General features: G+C 36.5%; 1 protein-coding gene and 1 pseudogene across 1 annotated transcript; one reads left to right on the forward strand and one right to left on the reverse strand.

Moving 5' to 3' along the window:
* Positions 1-4,963: 4,963 nt before the first annotated feature.
* On the reverse strand, positions 4,964-9,481 carry LOC142527042 (uncharacterized). Its single transcript, XM_075631748.1, has 6 exons — positions 9,387-9,481; positions 8,773-8,877; positions 6,615-8,709; positions 6,493-6,553; positions 6,240-6,383; positions 4,964-5,610 (listed from the first exon to the last, which is right to left on the reverse strand). Exons 1-6 carry the CDS (start codon positions 9,479-9,481, stop codon positions 4,964-4,966), a joined length of 3,147 nt encoding a protein of 1,048 aa, XP_075487863.1.
* A 547-nt stretch (positions 9,482-10,028) lies between these two features.
* The window catches only part of LOC142527817 (villin-3-like), a 30,612-nt pseudogene continuing 18,252 nt past the window's right edge, over positions 10,029-22,388 (forward strand).

Genomic DNA, 22,388 nt, shown 5'->3' on the forward strand with positions numbered 1-22,388 from the left:
AATTTAGATGCATAAAACAAACACGTATTGCTTAAAAATCAAATGACTCCACTCTTCGATCAACACTTTGCGTCAGTGTTATTATACGAGTGTTGGAAACACCAATTGGCAACACGGTCACACGATAGACGAACCACCCTTGCTTCGTATGCAAACCTTCACGAACTGAATATGCTTCAGCAAAGCTCATGTCGCCGTCAAAGTGTTTTTCTGCATCCGTGCGTTTATTGTTAATTGACCCACTTATATATAGTCCCTTCTTTGACCTAGATCTTCATAGATCCTTCCTACCTATAAACAAGAAAACTAGAGTTTAATAAGAATCAAACTCTAATTTAAAGTCAATACCTTATATCTTATAGATAAGTTCCCAACTTAATTAAATCATTCCTCATGATATGATACAGTATATCTTGGAAAACAAATCTATTAAATTTGTCTAGAAGTGCAAAATCAAAATAATATCTTAAATGAATTCGGAATACAGTATTCCTTTCATTCTCCCCCTTTTTGCAATTCTGGACAAAAAACTTCCTGAAAAATTTACAAAAATAACCCAACTCCCCCTGAGTCCCTGAGTCACGACTCCCCCTGAGTTGTAAGTTGCTTCTCCCCCTATATTATCAAGACACGATATCATTACTTCAACAGCATATATGGAAAATAAAAAGGAAAGTAAGCATAAAACAAGAGCAACTCATAAGCCTAATCAGCTTGTACATCAGTGTCCTCCTCACGATCATTGTCTTCTTCCTGATTAGCATTCGAGGGACCAGCCTCAGCATCTCGATCTCCCCCTTTTTGACCAGAATGTACGCCGACCTCGAGGAGCAGCCGATAATCTGCATTCAGGTTTTCATAATAGGTAATTGTGGCATTGGAGTGGCTGATCAGCTTGGTTGCTGAGACAATGGTATCCCGGGCCTGTTGAATCTGTCGAAGACCAAAAGCAATTTGTTCATGAACCTCGGGGACCATCAAAACGATATAGTCATCAGAGTTGGAGTGGGATGAGGTAGGGGTGTTGCCAGCACCAGGGGCAACACCTGCAGTGGGGGCAGCAGCATCAGTTTCCACGTTGGCCGACCAAGGAAGGTCCACTTTCCGATTCCCTCGGAGAAAAGCAGGAGAGATTTTTAACGGTTCTCCAATCTCCGTTAACTGATCATCTTCATCCAGCACAAACCCTTGAGATTCAAGGATCCCAAATATAAGAAAGGGAAATGGCAATTTCACAGACTTCATCTGTCCTTCGGCAAACTGCATGACAGTGGTGAAGACCAACTGTCCAAAATTAAAAGGACGCCCGGTGCCTATAGTGAACAAGACAATGGCTTGTGGCCGTGTAACCACAGTAGAGTTTGTAGATGGGGTCCAGTTACGAATCGCCGTTTTGTGTAGCACAGAGTAGAATGAAGTCAGGTTTGCTGCAGAGAGGCGTTGAGGAAGGTATGGAAACGTAGTGACAATTCCGCCAGTAAGCACATAAGTGATTGTATCAATGTGGGGTAGGTCAGCAAGATCGTCTTCCGATGGGGTTCTGTAAAACTCATTGATAGAGGACGGAGAGAAATCGTAAATGATATCCCGAACAAACACTCTGCCGTACTTGACAGACCGCCCATTTCCGATAGCGGAGACCAGGTTGCAGTAGAATTCAAGTATTGGTCTTCTTGCATAAGGCATGACAGAATTAACCGTAGAACTCAGCCTTCGATGTTGCAAAAACGTAGTTACGTTATACATTCCGTACGCCTCGAAGTCGATATTTCGTTCTTCGATAAATTCTCGATGAGCATAAAAAGCCCATCTGCTGACAGCCGCCTCAGTGTAGAATCTTGTTGAGAAGGAGTGGGCAAGATTGTAGTCTATGGTTTCTGTGTTGTCAACATTATCATGCAACACTTATGTCAACACCATCAGTAGGTTCTTCAGGTTCATCTTCAGGAGTAGGGGCACTCTCAGATTCTTTGGCTTCGGAGTCAGAATCAGAGTTAGGTTCAATCTCATCAGAGATAACTGGTGTGCCTTCATCCCCAGCAGACCCCACGGTCTGCCCGCCTTTTGCCTCTTTCAAACTGTTCATAAAGTCTGCCAAAGATTGTTCATCCTCAGGAGAGAAACATACCACGTTAGGGGGCTCAGAAGATTTATCAGTTGTAGGAGCGGAGGAGGATGATGGAGCTGATGTTTTTCTTTGTACGAGTTGACCGCTTCCGATGAACCAACTCAAAATTATCATCATCTGAGTCATCTCCGGATGAAAAATCTGGATCAAGAGTAAAATAGGTGGCCATTCGGGGTTTCTTTGGCGCATCGAAGTTTGGGCTGTACCCTGCTTGTCGCTTCGATCGCCTTCGAAAAACTGGAGGTTGAGTGGGAAAAGCCCTTCGATAAATCTCGTTATCAATGGGGTTGTCAGCATCCAATGGATTTCCAGGTTCTCCAGGGAGAATTTCTTCCAACGGGACCGCTTCTAGGTCACCATCTGCAATGGGTTTTCAGGAGGGTTCTCAGACGGTGGTGTTGTTGGAGGTGTTGTTGCCAGAGGAGAAACACCTTGACTTGCCGCCATTTCACTTCGTATGTCCTGTGGATCGAATTGATGATCTTCCATTTGTTTTTTCAAGAGGGAGAGTGTGAGACAGTAAATTAAGAAGGACAATTGTCAAGGTTACGGAAGAAAACAAAGAGCAATAATCAAATTTGATAAGTCCGAAAGAAGAGAGCAAAAATGAAATTGTTTAAAATTCAATTGATTTGGTATAAAAACCCTCAAAGCAACGGTAACAAATAATTTTTAATTTCGGAACGTTGCACAGTAACGGTAAAAAAAAATTTCGGACTCAACCTTTACCATTTTCGAAATATATCTTACTAAATTGCACTTTTACTCCTTACAACCAACGGTAAAGGACAATTCAAGTCACAATAACTTCAAAGAACAACCAGATCAACCCCACTTCGAGTTCACCCCATATCCATAAGAAGACACTTCTTTTCAACATGGCCAATTAAGGTTTTTATCAACTAACTGTCATGTGTCAACACTGATATGTTACTGTATATGATGAATTTACGAAACAAAAATCAATATGCATGTCCTACATATGCCTCCAATATGATGAATTTTCAAAAATGTCAGGCAGTGTATAAATTGTGCAGTGTCTGAACCTGGTCCTGGCAACACCACTGAGTTTTATTCAAACTTCCATAAAATTTTATTTTGATTCAGAAATGGTAGCTCCCACACTAGAAGAACGGTCTTCAAAGGACTCCCCTAGGTAGCTTTTTCCATTACTACTTTTACTTAGAAGTGGTAGCTCCCACACTAGAAGAACGGTCTTCAATAGACTCCTCTAGGTAGCTTTTTCCATTTTCTTATAACCTCTTTTTTTTATTTACCTCTTTTCTGTTTTTCTCCTTATGCTCACATTTTCAAGTCACTTTTTAACATTAGACAGGATCACGATTTCCATGAATATCCACAACTACTCGATGTCTTGGATTGAGCATAATTTATTCATCAACATTCGATTGGAAGTATGAACACTCAGAGAGTACCTTTCAGAAATTTGCATTCACTATTCAGTCATTGCACAAATAAATAGGATGATTATGAATATGCAATATGCCTAATATCCTAGTAATAGTCATGCACAAACGGATGTTGTCTCTGGTGTTGGCAACACCACAGACAACACTGAACAAATATTTTTAAAGTGCACACATGCTGAGAGATTTCCGAAGATTGGAAAAGCTCTCAAAATCCAAAGGTTTCGTGAAGATATCGGCCAGCTGGTTTTCAGTCCTGACAAAATCCAGTCGTATAATACCTTTTTCAACAAAGTATCGAATAAAATGATGTCTTATATCTATGTGTTTAGTTCGAGAATGTTGAACATGGTTCTTAAAAATGTCTATGGCACTAGAGTTGTCACAATACACAATCATTATGTCACTATGAAACTCATAATTATTAATCATTTGATTCATCCACATAAGTTGTGAACAGCAATTTGAAGCTGCCACATATTCAGATTCAGCTGTGGACAGGGAGACACAGTTTTGTTTCTTGCTAGCCCATGATACAAGATTATTACCTAAATAAAAACACCCTCCCGAGGTGCTTTTTCTATCATCTAAATCACCTGCCCAGTCAGAGTTAGAGAAACCTACCAAGTTTGTGTTTGTGTCATGAGTGTACCACAAAACAAATTCTAGTGTACCTGCAATGTATCTTAGTATACGTTTCACAGCTTTTAGGTGCGAAATTTTCGGATCTGCTTGGTACCTAGCACATAAGCACACACTGAACATAATATCGGGTCTAGTAGTAGTTAACTACAGAAGACTCCCAATGATGTTGCGATACATTGTGTTGTCCACACCTTCGGCAACACCATCCTTAGACAATTTTTCACTCGACCCCATAGGAGTTCTCATATGTTTTAAGCTGTCAGTAGAGAACTTTTTGATAAAAATTTTTTGCATACTTGGACTGACACAAGAATATACCATCATGCAATTACTTAACTTGTAGTCCAAGAAAAAAATTTAGTTCTCCTACCATGCTCATTTCGAATTGAGACGCCATGCAGTCCACAAACTTACTCACAAGTATTTGGGATGAGGCACTGAAAACAATATCATCAACATATACTTGACAAATCAAAATATCATTATTTAGTTGTTGAATAAAAAGGGTTTTGTCAACCTCACCTCGTTTGAACCCCAAGTCTATCAGATAGTCAGCTAACATGTCGTACCGAGCCTGCGGAGCCTGTTTCAGTCCATACAGGGCCTTTTTTAGTTTATAGACATGGTCCACGTGGTGAGGGTCTTCAAATCCCTTCGGTTGACAGACATAGGCTTCCTCATTTAAAATGTCATTCAAGAAAGCACTTTTCACATCCATTTGATACAATTTAATATGCATATGACATGCCACAGCAAGTAACAATCAGACAGACTCCATTCGTGCCACAGGTGCGAAGGTTTCATCAAAATCCACCCCCTCAATCTGTGTATACGCTTGAGCTACCAAACGAGCCTTATTTCGAATAATGTTACCGGATTCATCTGTTTTATTTTTAAAAATCCATTTTGATCCAATGACATTGACGTCCGAAGGTTTGGGAACTAAGTCCCACACATCATTGCGGACAAGTTGTTCTAGTTCTTCATGCATGGCATTGACCCAAAATTCATCCTTTAGAGCCTCATTCACATTTTTAGGTTCAATTAAAGACACAAAGCATGAGTGGCTTACCTGGGAGAATGTGGAGTTCATACACACTAATCCGACCATTTTTCGGTAGTCAACCTTCTCCTTTTCCCTTGTTTGCACATCTTCATGTATTTCACCAATAATTTGTGATGATGGATGATTCTTCTGAATCTTGCTGGGAATTTCTTTTTCACAATTGATCACCACATCATCATCATCGACGTTTTCATTCTCCATGGCTTCCGTTCTAGTTAGTGGCGCTGTTGAACATGGTGTTGTCTCACTGGTCTCAACACCAGGCTCAACACCGATGCTGGTTGATGGTTCATTTGAATCCAGCAGTCCCTCAGTATCATCCTCTTTAGTTTTTCCTGTTAGTCCTGCAAGATCATCAAAAACAACATTAATAGATTCAATGGTTGTTCTTGTTCTTAAGTTACACACACGATAAGCCCGACTATTCATTGAATATCCGAGAAATAGGCACTTATCACTTTTGGAGTCGAATTTTGCGAGATGTTCTCGATCATTTAGAACGTGGAAAATATATCCGAAAACATGAAATTATTTGAGGTTTGGTTTCCTCCCCATGATGATTTCATAGGAGGTCATAGTGGAACCACTCCTCAGAAACACACGATTGGAAATGTGACAAGCTGTGTTCAGGGCTTCAGGCCAAAACCTTTTTGACACATTCTTTGAGCTCAGCATGACTGTGCCATTTTTTGAAGAGTTCGATTCTTCCTTTTAGCTATTCCATTTTGTTGAGGAGTTTTAGGAGCAGAAAATTCATGAGAGATTCCTTTCTTTTCGCATAGGGAAGTAAAAAGAGAATTTTCAAACTCTTTGCCGTGATCAGTCCGTATTTTAACTACTCTCTCATCATGCAAATTAGTTATTCTGGCATGCAATTTCTTGAAGACATCAAAAGAATCTGATTTTTCTCTTATAAAGCTTACCCAAGTGAAACGAGAAAAATCATCAACACAAACAAGTGAGTATTTCTTACCACCCAAGCTTTCAACATCCATTGGACCCATTAGATCCATGTGTAGAAGTTCAAGACACCATGTTGTCCCAAAGTGTTGCAACACCGGGTGTGCAACACGGGTTTGTTTACCTTTTTGACATGATTCACAGATATATGCATTATCTGAACACAAATTAGGCATACCTCTCACAGCTTCATACTTACAGAGATTTTTCAAGGTCTTGAAGCGTACATGACCCAGTTTTTGATGTCATAGATCCAAATTGCTTACTTGGCACTTCGACAATTATCACTATCTCCCACAAGATAGCAATTATCAGCAGACCGTGTTCCTGACATAACACAAACATTTGCATCATTAAAAACTTCACAATTATTCTTGTTGAACCTAACATGTAGGTCATCATCACAAAGTTGACTTATGCTTATTAAATTCGAGTTAAGTCCTTCAACATGTAGAACATTGTGAAGTATGGGAAGCCCATCAACATTCAGGGTTCCTTTGCCTACAATTCTCCCTTTGGCACCACCTCCATAAGTTACACGTCCACTTTTTAGCTCAGAATAATCAATGAGGTGTTCTTTAGAACTTGTCATGTGACGGGAACACCCACTGTCAAAGTACCATGCTCCTGCAATGTTAGTTTTTAGCGAGGTATAAATGACATTGCATTGTATAACAGTTTTTGGTACCCAAATTTTCTTAGTGGAAGAACGTTTGACTGTGGTGTTTGACATGGTGTTGGACAACACCTTATGCAACACCTGATTTGAATGCCACATGAGATAGTCAGTTCTGAGTTTGTAGCAGAAAGGTTTGATGTGCCCAGACTTACGATAATAGTGACAGATGAAATGATGCTTTCGCTGCTTGGGATTTGAGATTGATACATGCTTCTTGTCTTGAGCCATCTTGGCTAAGGAGTGACTTTTTGACGGTGAGGGAGCTGAACAGGATGTTTTCAGCATATGTTCAGAGACCAGCTTTGAGCTTTGTACAGTTTTCATGGGCGGATTTTCTGTTTTAGTGACAGCATCGTCTCCTACACCCTTCACAAATACTGTGGTCCTTGAACTGGAGTTAGAAGACTCACCATGTTCATACATACTTGCAACATAACCAAGGCCAGATCTGCTGTCCTTTCCCATATTCAATACTGTGTCAAGTTTTGATGAGCTTGAATTGAATTTGGCAAGAGTTTTTGATGCTTTCTCAAGATCATCTTTGACTTTACATAGTTCAAGATCCTTCCTACTCAGCAAAACTTCTAGACGAGACAAGTTGCTCTTCAACTCAATGTTTTCTTTTGACAGTAATGAGTTTGCCTTATTTCTTTTGAGCCAGTCATCATAAAGTTCTTCATACATCCTTTGGACAATTTCCATAGTAAGCTCTTCTTGGTCAGATTCCTGAATTTTGTCAGCTTCTGAAATTTCCAGATAGTTAGCATTGAGACACAGTGATTCTGACACAGTGTTGCGCCCTGGTGTTGCAGCACCAGTGGCAACACCAAAGGGATTGACCTGCAGTTTGTATGTTTGTTCCTGGATGGCAAATAAAGAGGTGCAATCATCTCCTTCCTTGGTTTCAAAATCATCATCATGGTCCTCATCACTCAGTGTAGCTGCCATAATTTTGTTTTTGCGAAGCCGATTTGCGCACTCATTTGCATAATGACCAAATCCAGAGCATTCTCTACATTGGACTGAATCAAGTTTCTTTGTTTTTGTTCGAGCTGATGAATCATTTCTCGATCTGAAATTCCCTTGAGTTGATGCAGTTATTTTATTTCTTTCAAAAGGAACAAACTGTGGTCTTGATGTTGATACAATCTTCTTCTTATCTCTCATTCTTTTTAGGTAGTCGCCAAGCTTTTTTGTGATTAAGGAGATTGATTCCTCGCCAAGATCAGAGTCCTTTGCCTCTTGAATTAGGCTATTCACAGAATCATCAGTGGTTTGTAAGGCAACAGCCTTCCCAATATTTCTTTTCTGTAGGTCTAGATTCATCTCAAATGTTCTGAGAGAGCTAATTAGGTCTTCCAGATTAAGTGTAGAGGTGTCCTTGGATTCGTCAATAGCACAAATTTTGATATTAAAACGCTCAGGAAGGGATCTCAGGACCTTGCTAACCAATCTTTCGTTTGACATAGGATCACCGAGACTAAAGGTCTCATTTGCAATCTCACTCAATCTCCGATCATATTCCACAATAGTCTCGTTTTCCTCCATCCTTAAGCTTTCAAATTTAGAGGTTAACATCCCGAGTTTGGTTCTGCGAACATTTTCAGATCCTTCGCAGTGCATTTGAAGAATATCCCAAGCTTCTTTAGCAGAAATGCAGTTGGTGATGAGACTGAACATGTTGACATCAACAGAGGTGAATATAGCATTTAGCGCCTTTGAGTTGAAGTTCGAGGTTTGAACTTCATCATTGGACCAAGAACTCTCTGGTTTGCTTCGATTATCTCCATCATCATCAACTATCCTTGGTGGAGACCAACCATCTAAGACTCATTGCCATGCCCTTTCTTCGATAGATTTGATGTACATCCTCATCTTGACTTTCCAGAGAGCATAGTTCGAACCATCTAAGACTGGTGGTCTAAAAGCAGTGTTAGTCGCTAGTGGATCCATTAAGCTATCAGTGTATTTCCTGTAAAAACAGCAATAAACCAGAATCAATCACTTAGTGTATCAAGTGAAGGCTCTGATACCACTTGAAAGAATTATTGCGCATAAAGTAACATGAAATAAATATTAAAAACTGATATATTAGAATTGGGTGTTGTGTTCGGTGTTGTCAACACGGCACACAACACAGCAGCAGAAAGTTATTATTTAACACGGATATAACTTTACTACATAAATGCTTGGATTTAAATTATGCACAAGTACAAAGACTTGTGCGATGGCTCATGACGAAAATTTCACTAGAAAACTTATGTAAATTGTTCATACCTCAAACGATACTAGTGAAAGAAACAAAGCTAAATTCCTTGACACTCCAAGGAATTAAAATGTGAATACAAAAACACAAATCAAATCTAGATGCATAAAACAAACACGTATTGCTTAAAAACCAAATGAATCCACTCTTCGATCAACACTCTGCGTCAGTGTTATTCTTCGAGTGTTGGCAACACCAATTGGCAACACGGTCACACGATAGACGAACCACCCTTGCTTCGTATGCAAACCTTCACGAACTGAATATGCTTCAGCAAAGCTCCTGTCGCCGTCAAAGTATTTTTCTGCATCCGTGCGTTTATTGATAATTGACCCACTTATATATAGTCCCTTCTTTGACCTAGATCTTCATAGATCCTTCCCACCTATAAACAAGGAAACTAGAGTTTAATAGGAATCAAACTCTAATTTAAAGTCAATACCTTATATCTTATAGATAAGTTTCCAACTTAATTAAATTATTCCTCATGATAGGATACAGTATATCTTGGAAAACAAATCTATTAAATTTGTCTAGAAGTGCAAAATTAAAATAATATCTTAAATGAATTCGGAATACAATATTCCTTTCATGATTAAAAAAAAAGTAAAAATAATATGTTTTAAAGAAGAAATTTTGGTGAAAGTGATAATGTAAGTGATGAAAATAAGAATGTTAGTGGTAGAGTAAGTTTTTTTTTATATTTTTTAATTTATGTTAATTAGTGATTATTTTAAGAAAAAATTGTTCTAGTGGCAAAAATAATTACTAGTGATAAGAATAAAAGACGGGAATTAGCTAATGACCAAACCAAATTTTCTTTGACCTTTTTGCCCTTTTACCCTCTCTCAAAATATCTACAAGTCTCCAACAAGACACTTACCAACAATATTTTATTCTCCTAATCCCAAAACTCTCTTAATCCCAAAACTTCTCTAAGACGATTTCTTTCCTCTAGATCTCGAATCAAGAATGAGTTTTCCAGAATAAATCAGGTATTAGTCCGGATTTGTGTTCCCTTGCTTCCTTTCAATGCTTGAGATGTGTTCGTACTAATTCATGTATTGAGAAGACATGCTCGAATCAGGAATGCATTGGTTTATGGGGAATTTGGTTTTTTTCGATTGATTGTGAGTTTATTGCATATATTTACTTAGAAATCATCATTAGGAACCTTCCACGTGCACTAGGATGCTTATAGATTTTGACATACATAGTGCTTTTCATTTAGTACGATAATTGCTGCATCATTTTGGTTAGTACGACAATTGTTTTTAGAGGATGATCTCTTTACTGATTTTAGGTTGATTGTGAGTTAGTACAATGTTGCTTTTAGAATTTGACATCTTAACCGTTCACAGAGGAAACAATAGATAAATGGGTATGCGATTTGAGTTGTTCATTATAGCTTCAAGAATTTCGATTCCTTCTTTCAAATCTTCTTTCTAGACTTTCTTTTCTCTGAATCTCTCTGGATGTTGGTTTGGCTTCACAAATTTTTTTCCCTCTTTCACAGAAGGTAAGTTTTCTTCCTCTTAATCTCTCTGGTTGTTCTTGGCTTTGATTTGCGAATTTCTTAATACGATTATCTTACCGTTTATGCTCGCTACCCTTGCCAAAATCTTCTCATTTTGCTGCAATCCAGATTAGTAAGCATTGAAAGAGGGTTGCGCCATTCAGAATTATGAATGTTTAAAATGCATTCATTATTAGGCAATTTTTTAATAATGAGAAATTCATATATTTCTAGGATTTATTGGACATTTAATTATATATATTAGCTTGAGACAGGATACGCCGTTTACTATTCCGCATTCCATTGCTAGACGCACATCGCAAATGCCTAAGAAAACGTTCAAGATCAGGAAACTGATTTGTTTTCTCAAAGGTCGAGGTAACGCCAGTTGGCGAAGTGGCGTTAAGCATTCCTAGGGGTACGAAAAGAGAGGTCGTGATGATATCATTTACGTCCGTACCGCACCTTGTGGAGTAGATCCCGCATCCAACCAAGTCTTTGACCAGGGAACGGGAGAATTCCCACTACCGCTGGCAGGCCAGCCGGGCAAGCAATTGGAGAAGAATCTGCTTCTGTATCGAGCGCTTATACTAGCTCAAAGCGTTGTATCCGGGGGCTTAGTAGGGCCCATTAAGATTCACCAAATACAAGGCACAATATCCGAGATCACCTACTAAAAGATCGAAGGTAGGCTACAAGAAGGCGGGTATTGAAGGTAAGTTCATGGCTACGGGGGAGTAAATAAGCCCTGAAAGTTTTTAGCTTAGAGCTTTGATTTTTATCACTTGCCTCAATTTTTATCCCCGTCTTGCAGCTGCTTAATTCTCAGGTTACCACGGCGCAACACATGGAACGGGAAAGGGCTTATGATATTGTTAGTTGAAAATTTTAAAGTAAGTTTTACTGATTGGAAGATTCAAGAATCTGCCTTTAAAAAAAATATACTCATTGGAAGATTCAAGAATCTGCCTTTTTGTGTTCATTGTTCTCATGTACTGGTATGGTGCTCTTAATATATGTCAAATCATCAGATTGCATCATTACTGAAAATTCGGTTTTTGAATGAATAAGTGGCCAACAATCATTACCCTCAGAAGGTAACGTCTTTGCAGAGAAATTGTATTATCAACTAGAATTTTTTTGTCTAAAATTTTGGTATATTGGTGTTTTGCATTTCTGTTGATCATAAAAATTATTGGGATAACAGTTTGAAATCTTTATTTTGGAGATGGGTCGTGTGGATGCATTTCCTTCTCAAAGTAAAGACAGAAAAGAGACTGTTATTCCATGGACTGACGTGTTTGAGAAAGGCATGTATTCATCTTTAGCGGACGTAAAATAGGATCCTCTTTCCTCATTAGTATCTATTCTATTTTATTAAAGCCGAGCACATTATAAAAACTGCCAAGGACACCAAATTATTTATATCTTTTTTTGCCCCTCCTTATACCTGTAGAATCCAAATATGAGCCGACAACTTTCAGCCCATAACCCCTACACCGGCCCATCTCAATTCTACAAAACTTCGCTCCCAAATCCTTTAGCGAGAGAACATAAGGCACAATCGGACTCATTGTAGACCGAATTGTTCATCCTGAAATCGGCTATACATGTTTGATTTTGTTTGTGATGGCTTCTCTGTGCGTGCTTTGTGGTTTCTTGGTTGTCCTCAGAGTAGTTATTGAAATTCACTGGTTGGTTTTCTCTATTTCAATATAATTGTTATTTTGCAGTGGATTTAGTCTCGGGTTTTCTCTATTTCAATATAATTGTTATACTATTTTATTAAAGTTCAGGAAGCTATAAAAACCGCTTCTACTGAGGACACCAAGTTTCTTGGCCCTTTTGCCCTTTTGCTTCACCACAAATTCCACAATAATATTTTCTTTCCTCAAAATCGTTCCACACAATATTTTATTCTCCTAATCTACGCGATTCTATCTGCACTCATGATCTCTTCCCTATTCCAAAACTTCTCTCATATATAAGCGCATAATGTTACGGACCTTTCTTCTTCCCCGATTTCTTGAGTTTGTATCATAAATCCATTAGCGTCAATCTCACTAAAGCCTGAAATCTAATTGAAATCTGGTGTTTCTCGCATTCATCTAAGGAATTGAAACGTGGATTCTGCGACGATTTATGTGTTGAATCCATTCGAAGTAAATTATCTATTTGATTAGATTATCAGTTCAAATACTAAGCTTTTAATGTGTGATTGTGTATTGGGATTATTTTTCTTGAATTATAGGTTTCGTGAAAAATATGGTTGCAAACTTGCACGGCAGGTGTTTGTATTATGTTCTTAAGGCTTGCATTGCAGGTGTTCATATTATGTTCCCTGATTCTTTAATTCTTCTTTTTTTTGATATAATGCTATAACTGAGGTATATATTTAGCTAATCAATGCTAATGGTTGTACTGTATGTAAGGTGCGATTTTTTTCAAGCCGAAGGTTCCTTCTTACAAAGAGGTATTGTATCTGTATGTTTTTCTTTTTTTGCTTTCACTTTGGTGTTTTACTTTGTGTATATCTCTACTTCTCTACTATTCTATAATAGTTGAGAGGCCTATAAAAACTGTTATTTGAGGACACCAATTTTTCTCCCTTTTTTTTTTACCTTTTTTCTAAATTTTTTTTTTTCAGATTTTTCTCATTCCACCACTCAATTAACCCACGTCATGTTTTTCATTCCACGTCTCAAATAAGTAGTTTTCTCCCAATTTATCAGTTATCAGAAAAACGATTTCTTTTCCAATTTCTATCAGTTCTCAGAGATTCGCTTTCCCTGCACTCTGGGTTATTAATTCAAAATCTTACCACCACTTTTTGAACACTGAGCTCTAGATTCCAAATCTTTCACACAAGGTAATGAGTCAAAATTTTGACTCTCAAAATATATGTTTGTTTTTTACATCGTTATTTCTATTGGCTTTGGTTTCTATAAATTCATTTTAAAAAAAAAAACCATGAAGGAAACACACTCTTTCTCCTCGTAAGAGAGATGAGAAAACCCACCTTTATTGTTTGACTTTAACAAAGTTGTATTACATGTGTTCATTGTGTTAGTTGGTATACATTTTCTGTTGGCTTAGTTGCTATAGTGGAGAAAATGTGAAAATGCATATGGGATATGCAGTTATATTCGTATTTATATGTCCAATTATTTAGCTTAAGAGGAATTATTACTTTCAGAAAAGTTTGAATTTCTTCTATTGAGGAAGCTACTTTTATGATTTTTTGTTTTTAAATTAAGAATTGTTATCTCTGTCATATTTATCCCTAGGAAAGTAGTAGGGGGTTGATAACAATTTGTTTCTCTACTATAGCTGGAGTTTGAGTGTATATCGTACGATTGTTTATTGAATATTTGTTCGAAATCTTTGCACTCAACTCTACATCAAAAGGCACGGCTTCGAGTAGCTGTCTAATGATCTCACAATGTATCGGTTTCATGTTGATTTTGGGTTTAAAGTTTGTTTTCAGTTTCTAATTTCTGTATATTGGATTTTTTTGAGGCCATGAATATGCTTTTAGGTAAAGAAATCATCATCTCTTCTCAAAAATTTGCTTTTTTGGAGGACACAAATATGTTTACTTTGTTGGGCCCTCGAGTCGGAATCTTCACACTCTATATCTAAATTACTTTGTGGTTCAATTTTTTCAATTGAGGAAGCTGCTTTTGTGGTGTTTCTTTTATTAATAATTGTTCTCTTTTTCAAAATTTATTCGTAGCTTTCTGATAAATCATTAACACACAACTACAAATTTGAAAAATTGATGTTAAATACTGAATTGATTTATTGCATTAATTTATGAATCACAAAAAATGTTATTGTGAATATTTTGGGAAAACAGAAAAAGGTGAAGGGCCTGCCTAACTTTTTGCATACGATCATAATGATCATGCTGTAAGTTTTTATTAAATCATGGATCTAAAACTCATATTAACATGATAACATAGAATTGATGTGGTAAACGTAGAATGTTTAACTTCATTCAGTTCCTCTTCCATCTCTGAACATCGGCTTACTCTGATTGTTAGATGTATTCTAATTTCTTCCAACGGGATAGAGCTTCATCTCTTTGCCTCTTTTGGATTGATTTCCATGCCCGCATTTCAATTTTTGAATCAAGAAATATGTATTCTGGTGTATGGTCAGAAAAAAATTTATATGAAAACTTTCATTTATTGATAATTATTTGTTTTCATCGCCATTGTTTTAAATTTTAAACCACGTGTACTTTTAATTTTATTTTCCATATTTATTCTCATCTCTTCCGATTTTTTTCTCAATCAATTTAAATGTTAAATCATGGAAAATTTTATATTTTATTTTAACGATTTAATTTTAAATCTTAGTTTTTTTTCACCATATTTGTACATATCTCTTCAGATTTTTACTCTAACTACTACATCCAATTACCTACCTATGTGGTCACTACCCTCACTTCATTTCAACGGGTAAGATCTTGCCACACATACAATTTCAAAAAAAAAAGTGGGTCCTATATATGCATGGACAAATCTTGACCATCCATCCTATCATGGGGGCAATGCCCACATGGGTAGGATGAAATAAACCCTTCGTTTGCTTGCATGCACATTATTTCAAATTTTACATTTCAAATACAATTAGCATTCCATTTTACCATATATATTCATATATTTTATTCTTTTAAATTATATTTTTCTTTCGCTTCTCAGTTGTTCTTGGCGCACGTGTAAACAAATTGCTCTACCAACTGAGTTATAGACCTTAGTGCGAATTCGTAGGTTCAATTCATACTGGATGCACATCAATGGGACCGTCTCACCCGTGCTCATGAATATCTTTCTTCATCAACTTGAAAATCTTACTTTGTGCAAATCTTTCCCCCTTGCTAATTACCAAGAATTATTGCGGTAGGATAACTACTACATCATATTCCAAAACAAAGATTCAAATATCAAACTATCCAATTTATGGAATTCTTCTCCTACAGTGAAACATCAGGTAAGATTCAAAATTACGTCTATTATTTTTTCATTCATGCCTTTACTGTTTTATAATGCTTTTTTTCCAAAAAAATGTTTATTTCCTTCTTTATGTTGCTTCTTGCTTTCTATGCTCAATTTTTATTCCTAACTGAATTCAAAAAAATTCTATATTGTTTCTGGAATTCTTATTGCAAATGTAACAATACCAAACTTATTATTAACAAGTGGGTAAGATATGAGGCCGACTTTTGGCTTAAGTAGTTTAACACACTTTCCCCTGTAAGCGGCTCATGTTTGAGCCCTCCCAACCAATACATTAGAAAATCTCAAAAAGTAGGTGAGATAATATAATATTATGTAATATAAATATTGCAAACGTAGCAATGTCAAAAGTTTATTGCAAACGTAGCAATAATTGTGAGATATTATGCTTTTTTCCCTATATTTTAAAATAAACAGTTTTATTAAAATATTCATATAAATTGTTACTTTATTTTGGAAGCATGTCAGCATTGATGCATTTCAACTCCAGCAAAACAAAAAATATCCAGGTTGTACAAGTGGATGCTATTGCAAAATATCAAAGACATGAATTGTGGTTGAATGTCCAACTGCATATAGTGTATTTTGATTAAATGTTGTTTTATTTGCGTTTTACATATATAATATAGTTTTCCTATAAATACCAATATCTAACATTAACTTTACTAAATTTGTAGCCTATTAGGAAGCAGATTATTGGTTTGGGTTGGAAAAATCACAATCGGGGTGAACATATATGACTTTAGATGTTTGATTTTAAGAATTTTTTGAAAACTTAAGAGTCATACGTAAGGAAGTTCGTTACACGTATTTTTTTTTAATTTAACATTGAAAATGATAAAACATATTTTGTTTACTTTTTACAGTGTAAAGAGAATTGGTTGGATCGAAGGATGTGATCTAACAAAAGCATGATAATATATACTTTTTTAGATTTTTTAAATGTTTTACGTGCAACATCTATTTTAGTTTTATTATATTAATTTTTCACGACTTTTATGCCTTTCGCCAGCTCTGCGTGCCGTTCTCCCTTCCTTTCAAACCTTTCTTTTTCCCAAATTTTCTCTTTCTATAGACACCCTTTGTTCTTCGTTGCTTTTCGTAGATTTTCCAAGGAAGAGGGACGATAATAGAGATCTTTTGAAGGTTCGGTGATTGGTGTATCTGAAAATGTTTTTTAGATCTAGTCTGCTGAATTTTAATGTGGGTTTTTTTTCTTAGCTTTGATTATTTGTTTCTTGTTTGATTTAATTTTTGTTATCTGAGCTATTATAGGTTATTTTGAAGATGGTTTCATGCATTAATTTGCTTCATGATCAAAGAAATTATCTGAAAAGATGGGACCTTACGATGATATTGGTTGCATGATGATGCTGAGCTATCAATTGTTCTTTGTTGATTACTGGTTTTGCTATATTTTTCGTTTGTCATTTATCGAAGTTTAATTATATGCGTAGATTGTCATGTGGAAATTCTCCCTTCTCTTAATCACCAAAGGGTCTGGAAAAGGTGGGCCTTTCTGATAGTGTTTAGTTTTTTCTAATAATTCAGAAAAAAAATTTATAAATTGCACAATTTATTCATTTGGTTGGCAAGATTTGTGAAAATTTTTAATTTTGATTCTTGATTATGGGTATTAATGATCAACTGTTGTGGGTCCTTAATTGTCTAGAGTTTGATGTTTTAGTTGACAATCATGGCCTACGATATGCAAGCCAAGAGCAATATTAAAGTACTTTCCTGGGAGCACTTGGCTGACGTATCGGTACAAAGGCATGGGAACCAGGCAGGAGAGAGCAAGCCCCTGTGAAAATGTAGAGGGAGAGTTAGGAGCTTAATCATCAAAGAGCGCCCTTTCTTTTGCTATAAACACCCTTTCTGGAATGCCTTGTGTTTGTTCTGCATGATTTGAATTGCTTACCTCAAGTATATATTTTTTATCTTTGGTCATAGACATTGGGATGAAAAGCGTGGTTTGTATCTCATGGATGTTTCTGGCACTAAAGTAAATTTAGCCTGGGTATAGGTGCCTACGTGAATTAACTTTTTATGCCAAGGCTGTGAATTGATTGTTCTTTTGGACTATGACAAATGAACTATCGACAACATTGTCTGAACCCGTGTTTATGTTGGATACTGGATTTCCTCTTTTGGAAAGGTGTTTCTATCAGTGGAGAAGTATATTGAGTAACGTTAATCGGCAATACTGTTGTCGTATTGATATTTTTTTATCACGGTGTTGGAAGGTCTCCAATGAACAAGCAACAGGGAAGTTTTACGAAAATTGCGACACAAAAGTGAAAATTTTACTTTTTGATTTGGCATGTGGCCACTTTTGGGCATCAATAGCATTTAAAGATTTATTTTTTGAATTGATATCGAAGTTCGAAGTGTCTCACTCCCTCAAATAATTGATAGAATGATGGTAAAGAAAATAATTTGGCCACCAAAATGCTCAAATCTGATTGTTCTTGCTCTGAATCATGCATCTTATACATTTTTTTTCCGAGGATAAATTTTTTATTTCATAGGAATCGCTAGACAATGGATGATACTATAAAGCATTAACTCTTCTGAACTCTGAAGTCAACAACTAGGTTTAGACTCACAGTTATTATTTTTTCACATATTTTGTTGTAATCAAGGGAAATGATAATATCGGAAATATGAATTATAGCCTTTCAATGTTTCATAAAAGGAGTGATGGGATGGTGAAGAATTGCTCTAACCTTCAAACTGTTGCACTTGAATGTGATATATACTGAGCAGCAAAATTCTTTTGTCCGTAATATATTCGTTCAGGTTTTGTGGAATGGTCTCCGTATGTTGCTCTCGCATTTGCTTTTCCTATTCTTTTAACTGGGATGGATCCTTTTTTTTTCTTTTCTCTCATGTAGATTTGATATGATGAATGCTTCATAACTAACTGTCAAACCTGAATTTAAGAAAATGTTTTTTATTGTTACCATGTTACCTTACATTATTCCTTTTATTGCCTTCTTTCAGCTGTTTGGTTTATGAAGCAAGATAGAGTCGTCTGGGTCTTGAAAAAGTCTGGTCTCCGTGTTGCAATCTTTAAAAGTGGGTTGTGTATTGTACGATGTCTATCTCAGCAAAAGCTCTAGAAGCGGCATTCCAGGGAGCTGGTCAAAGATTGTATCCTTCTCACTGGAACAGATTGAATCACCTAAGAAATTATGTTATTATTCCCATATCACTTGCGTAAAAATTATGTGTTTGATGTCTTGTTATCTTGTATAAGTTTTGCTTTTGTGCTTCTCAGTTTGAAGTTTCTTGTTCTTGTTAAACTTAATACTTATACTTTTATAGAGGGACTGATATCTGGAGGATCGAGAACTTCCAACCAGTTCCTTTGCCAAAATCAGATCATGGTAAATTCTACTAGGGTGACTCTTATATTGTCCTGCAGGTACTTGGATATTTCATATACTTTGTAATCAATAATAAAATCTGCTAAATTTCCATTTAGAGGTGTTGATTTATAAGAACAAGGAAAATAGGCACTATGTTTTGAACTTATTGTTCTCAAAATATATATTTGTGGAGACAAGTCCTGGTAAAGGTGGTGTTTATCTTCATGACATACATTTTTGGCTCGGAAAGGACACTAGCCAGGTTACCCTTATTCTTCTTCTTGCATGTAGAAGCACTTTCCCGGTATCCTATTTGTAACTTGAATTTCTATATTATCTTAGGATGAAGCTGGGACTGCAGCTATCAAAGCTGTTGAACTTGATGCAGTTCTTGGAATTCGTGCTGTGCAGTACAGAGAACTACAAGGGCACGAGTCTGATAAATTCTTGTCATATTTCAAGCCATGCATCATACCACTGGAAGGTGGTGTTGCATCTGGATTCAAGAAACCTGAAGAAGAAGAATTGAAACACGGTTGTATATCTGCAGAGGAAAACGAGTAGTAAGATTGAAACAGGTAGGGGAGCATAAGAACACTGGTATTCTTGGAATGTTCGCAAAGTATATTAATTGTTTCTACATGTCATATAGGTCCCATTCTCTCGTCCCTCACTAAATCATGATGACATTTTTATTCTCGACTCTAAAGACAAGATATATCAATTCAATGGTGCGAACTCAAATATTCAGGAACGGGCCAAAGCATTAGAAGTAATTCTGTCACGTCCCGAGACCGGGGTTAGTTGACACCGGCGTTGTTTTACAACCACACAATTGAAAACAACAAGCCTCGTAGTACATTATAAATCAAAAACCAGTTTATTACTCATAATCAATCAAAAGATTGTCTTTACAACGTAGATTCTTAAAATAATAAAAATAATATGTGGAAGCTTTTACAACTTATTAAGTCAAAACTAAAATAAACTTCTTGAATCATCTTATTATCAACCCCAAAACTGGTCTTGCTCATCCTCCTCGATTTTTTTTTCTGATTTATCTAGGGAGAGTATAGTAAGGGGTGAGTGATATGGTTGTCACTCAGCAAGTGGGTGCCGTTCGAGCACAATATAACAACATGCATAATTTCGAAAATCACATGACTTGCACTTACATAGCATCATTCATATAACATGCATAACATTTACCAGCACTGAGATTCATCCACTTTCTATGGTTTACTGATATCAGTCCCTAATTTTTACTCCTCGCAGGGGGCGAGGCCGTATAGCGGTTATGTCCCCCACCGCGTAAGGGTACGTCATGGTTGGGATTCCCACCCATGTACAGTCGAATTTTCACAGTGCCCAAAACCGTATGACAACCAACACAAGAACGGAGTAGAAGAAGAAGTGTTCTCGATCGCATTTTCGAAAACGAAATAAATATGCATAAACAAAATTTTATCTTTAAAACACGCCCACTTACCTTAAACTGGAAGAAAACGTGAAGAACTCTGAAACAATAGAAGAATCATGCAACCAACCCCTCGAAAACGCAGCAGCACATCTACCGAAAAATCAGCCGTCTTGAAATATTCACAGCGCCTTATTTCACCTTTGGATCGGACTCAAAATTTTACAGTACGTTCACAAGTACGTTAAATATATTATGAACAGTGGAGATCGGGTTTGGAAGTCGTTTAGGCCTGTTCATACAGAAAAACCGTAGGTATGCTGAATTCCCGCCTAAAATCTGAGAAGTTTTCTTTCAAATGCTATAAACAAAAAACTAACCGTTGGATTTTGCTGAAATTTGGATATATTATGCGAAACATACCGAAGCATATTCTGAACGGTGGAGATCGGATTCCGAGCACCCGAGCGAGAGAAACAAATTTCTGAACTTTGAAAGAATTTTGATGACTCGTGCAGAATTTTTGAGAGAAAATTTCGAAAATTCTTGGGAGCACTTGTGAGAGCAATTTCGAAAATTGCTTGCTAGAATGAGGGGTGAAAATTTCAAAGGCTTAGGGGGGTATTTATAGGTGCTGGGTAAGAATCCTACCATAAACCGATTGATTTTTCTTCCAAAATTTGGAGATGCTCCTTCCACAAATATTGATATGCTTCCTTGCTGAGAAAAGCTGCCTTGTATGTAATATTTCCTTCCAATTTGATTGATATCCAGCCTTATTTCGAAATTAATGTATGATTTGTACTGAATTTTGAATTTCATGTATTTATTGGCTTGGAATTTTCAATATCATGTATTATTTAATATTTTCGAATTTTATTATAACTCGAAAATAAATTCTCATACATGTCTATATTTAATTAATTGCATGCCCAAAAATTTAGGTTATCACAAATTCAGTTTTTGAAGGACAAGTATCATGAAGGGAAGTGTGACGTGGCAATTGTCGGTAAAAACACTTCTAATATTGTCAGGGTTTTTTAAGTTCCCACATTGATGTTTGATTGTTGATATAGGGGGATTTTACTTGTTTTTCATATCGTGTTATGTCCCGTTGTGTTGCATTTATCATTTAGATTGCAGATATTTTGAGTTATTTTAGCATAATTTATTTTCTTGTTGATCATGTGTTTAGTTGGTGAAAATGCAGGTGAATTGTGAATAAAGTGAAAATTAAAAAAGAAATTCGAAAGCAATCCGCCCGGGCATACATTCACATCTGCCCGGGAGCCTGCAAGAGGGGAGAAAATCAAGATTTGCGAGATTTATCCGCCCGGGCGGAAACTTATGTCCGCCCGGGCGCGTCAAAGAAAAATAAAAATGCAGGATTTGCGCAAGCCATACTTCCGCCCGGGCACGTTTGAATTTTGAAAAGATTTGCTGCCGATTTTTTTTCCTAAATTTCGAGAAGAGGCTGATTTGTTGGACGATTTGGGACTGATTTAGACATTATGCATCATTATTCATCAGCAAAAAAGTCCAAGGAGGGGAGAAAAGCTTGGAGAAAGTGCTTGGAGTTGAAGATTCGAAGATTTCCGGGCACAGTTCTTCGCAGATCTCGTCTAGTCTAGTATTTCTAATTTAGTTTTGATCTCTTAAACATTGTTGTGTTTATTTTTACTATGAATTCTAGTAGCTAACTTTAAATATTTTTTGGGATTTAAGCAGATCCTACCCCAAACTTTGATTTAATTAAGTTATACTTCGATTGTTGCTTTGTTCTTGAATGTGCTACTGTTTTTCATTGTGTTGTTAGAGCGTAGCTTACTTTAACAACGGTTTTATATTGCGAGTGAGTTCGAGAGAATAGCTTGTGATAGGAATGA

Source organism: Primulina tabacum, chromosome 15 (assembly GCF_025594145.1).
Source record: "Primulina tabacum isolate GXHZ01 chromosome 15, ASM2559414v2, whole genome shotgun sequence".
NCBI classification, from domain to species: Eukaryota; Viridiplantae; Streptophyta; class Magnoliopsida; order Lamiales; family Gesneriaceae; genus Primulina; species Primulina tabacum.